Source organism: Octodon degus, unplaced genomic scaffold, assembly GCF_000260255.1.
Source record: "Octodon degus isolate 3935 unplaced genomic scaffold, OctDeg1.0 scaffold00004, whole genome shotgun sequence".
Classification (NCBI taxonomy): Eukaryota; Metazoa; Chordata; class Mammalia; order Rodentia; family Octodontidae; genus Octodon; species Octodon degus.
In genome coordinates, this window is record NW_004524580.1 from 28,827,203 (window position 1) to 28,832,091 (window position 4,889).

Sequence of the window (4,889 nt, forward strand, 5' to 3'; positions counted from 1 at the left end):
GCGGTCCCTGTGCTTTGCTAAGCTTGTTCTAAGAAGATGCTTTAGACCACTGAGCCATTTCACCAGCCCCTCAGTAGTAGTATTTTAATAGCAAATAAACTATAACACATGCATTTATTTCTTAGGATAGCATTGGATCTTTGTAGGCTTTATATTTTTGATGTAAAGGTTTAGAATTCAGTTTAAGTCTTAAAGATCTATGTTGTGTAAGTTCAGCAGTGTTCATTCTCAGCTTTCATGTCAGCGCCAAGTATGACTACTCTATCCTTTTCTGGTTGATGAGAACTGAGGTGAAGAGAAACAGTTTGCTTCTAGACTTAAATTTGTACTAAAAAGGTATTGGGTTCTCTCCAAAGGTAGCATACAACTTTGTGTGACATCGTTTCACCCGTTAGTAGCTGTCAAGCTTTTCAAACTAAATTATAAGTGTTCAGAGAGAGAAAATGATCAGTTCTTTCACATCCTTTTTTCTAGGTAACTGAGCACCCAGTACTGCAGCCATGGAGTCCATGCTTAATAAATTGAAGAGCACTGTTACGAAAGTAACAGCTGATGTCACCAGTGCTGTCATGGGAAATCCTGTCACTCGGGAATTTGATGTTGGTCGACACATTGCCAGTGGTGGCAATGGGCTAGCTTGGAAAATTTTTAATGGCACAAAAAAGTCAACAAAACAAGTAAGTTATTCAGTCCAACTAGACAAAACACACATGCTAATAAGTATTATGAAGTATGTGTATCTATATTAAGAAATGCTAAAAGTTCTTTAAAGAAAGGAGAAAAAAAACAGAAATGAAGGTGGGTTTTTTTGGTTTGCTTGTTTTTTAAACAGGTTCTTAAGTGGACTCTTCTTTCATCTTACAAAGTTTAAAAAAAAAAAAAAAAAAGCAGTGCTAGCTGGGCATGGTGGCACATGCCTGTAGTTCCAGCACTCAGGAGGCTGAGGCAGGATGATCATCGTGAGCTCAAGACCGATCTGGGCTACAAAGCATGCTGAAGGCCAGCCCGAATTGAATAGTGAGACCTTGTCTCAAAAAGACAAAAAACAAAACAAAACAGTGCTTTCAGTGTACTCTTTATCTCTGGAATAAAGAGCAGACGTACTGGTTGACATACCATATCATCTTGTAGCCTACTTTTGCTTAATAACATAAGCATTTCAGTTGAGCATGTTAGTAATATTTAGCAAAGTAAATGTTTTAGAATACTGGCAAAGTGTTCAGTAAAATTTTACCAACATTATGTAAAAATGTTTTTAGCTTCTTTCTTTTTGGTGCTGGGATTTGAATGCAGGGCTTTGAGCATGCTTAGCAGGCATTGTACCTCTAAGCTATTCTGTTAGTCCGCTTACTGGATTATTACTCCATCCTGTGTAGGCTTGTGGAAAATAGATCTCCATAGTGTTTTATTTGTTTATTTATTTTTTTGTGTGTGTATTTAACTTGGTAGTATTTATTACTTTTCTTTTTTGGCTAGCTCAGGCTGCCTTAATGGCGGGTCTGGTGGTGCTGGGGATCGAACCACAGTCCCTTGCCCCTGACTGATTTTGCTAAAGAAGGTACTTTACACAACTGAGCTAACCCATCGGCCCCCCAGTAGTATTTATTACTAGAGGGAGGTACATTGTGGAATTTAACACACTACATTGTGATAGTGTGTTTCGGGTATATTTATTTTATAGTTGTTTTTGTTTCTATTCTTTGAAATTGATTGTTCTTTTAGTGAAGGGTAGTTTGAATATGTTTTTTTCCCCTAATTTGGCTTAGCAAACCAACAGATGGTTCTTAGAAATATGGAAGATCATTAGTGTTGATTTTTACTAGCATCTCTTTAATTAGAATTGTTAATGGATAAAAAATATCTAGCATTAAAATCTGTAGAAATAGTCTTTTAAAAAAAAAATCAGCTCCCAAAAATATTTTTATTTCTCAAGTGGAATAAACGGAACGTGTAAGTCATGTACTGCTCACACGTCGCAGTGACTGCCCGCAGTCATACGCTTATAGGTGTGCATTTCGCGCTGCTTTTCAAACTCCATTTACATCTCAACCAAGTGTCTTGCAGCTGTTGGTGTTGGTTAGAGGGGCATAAGGAAGTTTGCTCTCTGGCAAAGAAAAAGAAAGAAAACAAGGCAAGAAGGAGAGGAAAGAAGAAAACTGGCTTTGGTTAATATTTATTTATTTATTTTGTGTGTGTGTGTGTGTGTGTGTGTGGCCAGCTCAACCCACCAGGGGGCGGGGCTGGCTGGCATGTGGTGCTGGGGGATTGAACCGCGGTCCCTGTGCTTTGCTTAGCTTAGCTTGTTCTAAGTAGGTGCTTTAGACCACTGAGCCATCTCACCAGCCCTGGTTAACCTTTTATGAAATAGGAATTGTTGATCGTGTAGTAGATTGCTGGTATATAGTTTGTACCTGATTTGTAAAACTTAGTTTTGTTGTCATATAATTAGAATTCTTTATTGAGATTCAAAGTTAATCTGCATCATAAATACTGATTATTTGATATTGTTGCTTTTTTGTTGTTTTTTAGTTATTATTTTTTTTTAATTTTAATATAGGGCCTATAAGGTCTGCAGGGTCTCACTATGTAGATCAGACTTGTAGTGATCTGCCTGTGTTTGGCCTCCCAAGAGCTGGGATTACAGGGAGACACCACCATGCCCAATCTCAGCTTGCCCTAGGTTCAGGGCTGCGTCTGCCTAAGCAGGTGCTTTAATCCGCTGAGCTATTTGGCTGGCCTGATAATGTATTTTTAATTTATTTTATTTTATTATTATTATTATTTTTTTTTGCGGAACCAGGGATTGAACTCAGGCCCTTGCACTTGCCAGGCAAGGGCTTATTCTACTGAGCCATCTCTCCCTGACCCCCCCCTCCCTGTTGTTTTTAAACGTTTTTTCTTTCACTTTATCAACAGCTCATCCAGAAAACAAGCAGTTTCTTAAGTACAGACTTGTTAAAAAACTGCTAGTGAGGTAGTAAAGTTACATAAAGTTAACTTTATGTTAAAGTTACATAGTCTCCTGTAACACTAGCATAGATTGCTTTTTCAGTCAGTTATGTCTATGTGCTGCTGGTGGTAGGATGCATTCTGACAACTGTGTTGTTTCTTGCGTTGTTGTGTAACAAGTACTCACAAGCTAAGACAGTTGTGATGTCACTAGGAGATGCAGTCTATAAGATATAGTCCTATAAGGACTGTTGTCATACGTCCTGTCCCTTGTTGAACAAAATGTTTTGTAGCAGGTGACTATGGATAAGGAGAAAATGCATATCAAATTTATCATGAAGTTAGGGATTTTATTAAGGATGTGGTAATAAAATTGCATCTCTGTATTTAGACAAGAGACCTAGGTATTTGTGTTGATTAGTAGTTCATGTACTAAAATGTCCCAGTCCTCTTGGAGCCCCTGTTGCTGCTCATAGAAGAGCACCGCGAGGCCCAGATGATGCAGGCTTTGCCTCGTCTGCCTGTTGGACTGAGCTTCCCCTTGTGTTTCCTTCTTTGGAGCTGAATGGTAGTTTTGGAATATGCTATTGGCAACTATAATACTGAATTCTCATTCTTAGTGTCCTTTAGACTTCAGGGATAAGAATTGAGTATTCTGTGTTTATTCTTGGTTAATTCCTTAAGGAATAGCTTTTACGTTGGAGCATCATTTTTTATTTTTATATATTTTTTAAGTGATTGTTTCTTCTTTTTTTAAATGTATTCAGTACAAGTTCTGCGGGGTCTCACTACATAGATCGGACGCATAGTAATTCTTCTGTGTTCAGCCTCCCAGGTTCTGGGACAGGGACTGGCATAGCATGCTGGAATTGAACCCTGGCTGCTATGCTCTGCAAAGCAGGCACTTTAGTCTGCTGAGCTATCTCACTGGCCCTTAAAGCCTCATTTTAAAATATCCATTAACTGAAAAGTTCAGGACCAGGGATGTACCTCCAAAGTGCAGTACCTGCCTGGTAAGCACAAGATCCTGAGGTTGATTCCTGGAAAGAAAAAAAAAAAAAGAAAAATTCAATTGATTTTCATTTTTATTAAAAGAGATCAAGTAAACTAGGAAATTGAAAGCTGTACTGTCCATTATGGTAGCCACTAGAGACATCTGTTTAAATTAATTAAAATGAAATTAGAGCTATTGTGGTCTATACCTGCAGTCCTAGTGACTAGAGGAAGACTCAAGTATGAGGCTAGCATGGGCAGCTTAGCGAGAGCCTGTCAATAGATGCAGATTGGTAAATGGATAGGTAAGAAGGTAAGGCTGGGGAGGTAGCTTAGTGGTAGAGTACTTGTCTAGCATGTGCAAGGTGTTGGGTTTAATCCCAGTACTGCTTTCCTGCTGAAAAATAGAAGAAAAAGACAGAATTCCACTTTTTGAAATTTCTTTGCATTGTGCCTTTTCCAGTATTGGGGATTGAACCCAGGACCTTGAGCTTGCCTGAGCTGTCTCCCAGCCCTTTCCATTGTCTTGTAGGAAGGTTTTTCGTTGTTGTTGTTTGCTTGCTTTTCTTTTTTCCTTTCTGTAATAGGACAACCTCGGTGTTCATTTGGCTTCAAAGTCATATTTATTGGCCTGTTTTTATTTTGTTTTGTTGCAGTACTGGGGATCCAACCTATAGAGTGCCCACCCTGGTTTTGGGGCAGGGTCTCATTTCATAGCCTAGGCTGGCCATGTACCTGTGATCTGTATGCCCCAGCCTCCTGAGTACTGGGACAGTAGGGCTGCGCCACTCTGTGGGGCTATGAATCTTGCTTGCTTGCATTCTTTTTTCTTTCCTTTTTTTTTTTTCCAAAGTTTTATTGATAAACAGCAATGAGACAGTTTCAAATCAAATCGGAAGTACAGTTTCAACAAATAGTACACTGCATATATTCTTCTTAGTGGTTAA

General features: G+C 38.8%; 1 protein-coding gene across 3 annotated transcripts in view; it reads left to right on the top strand.

Annotated features, from left to right (window-relative positions):
- Scyl2 (SCY1 like pseudokinase 2) overlaps positions 1-4,889 on the top strand; it is a 72,781-nt gene that overhangs the window by 11,761 nt on the left and 56,131 nt on the right. For 2 of the 3 annotated variants that reach the window (XM_004623828.2, XM_023716733.1), the window contains exon 2: positions 475-677. In XM_004623828.2, coding sequence (XP_004623885.1) covers positions 501-677 — 177 coding nt within the window. In that variant the 5' untranslated portion in view covers positions 475-500. Of the gene's footprint in view, positions 1-474; positions 678-4,889 lie in introns of those variants that run through there. The other variant, XM_023716740.1, reaches the window with a different exon arrangement.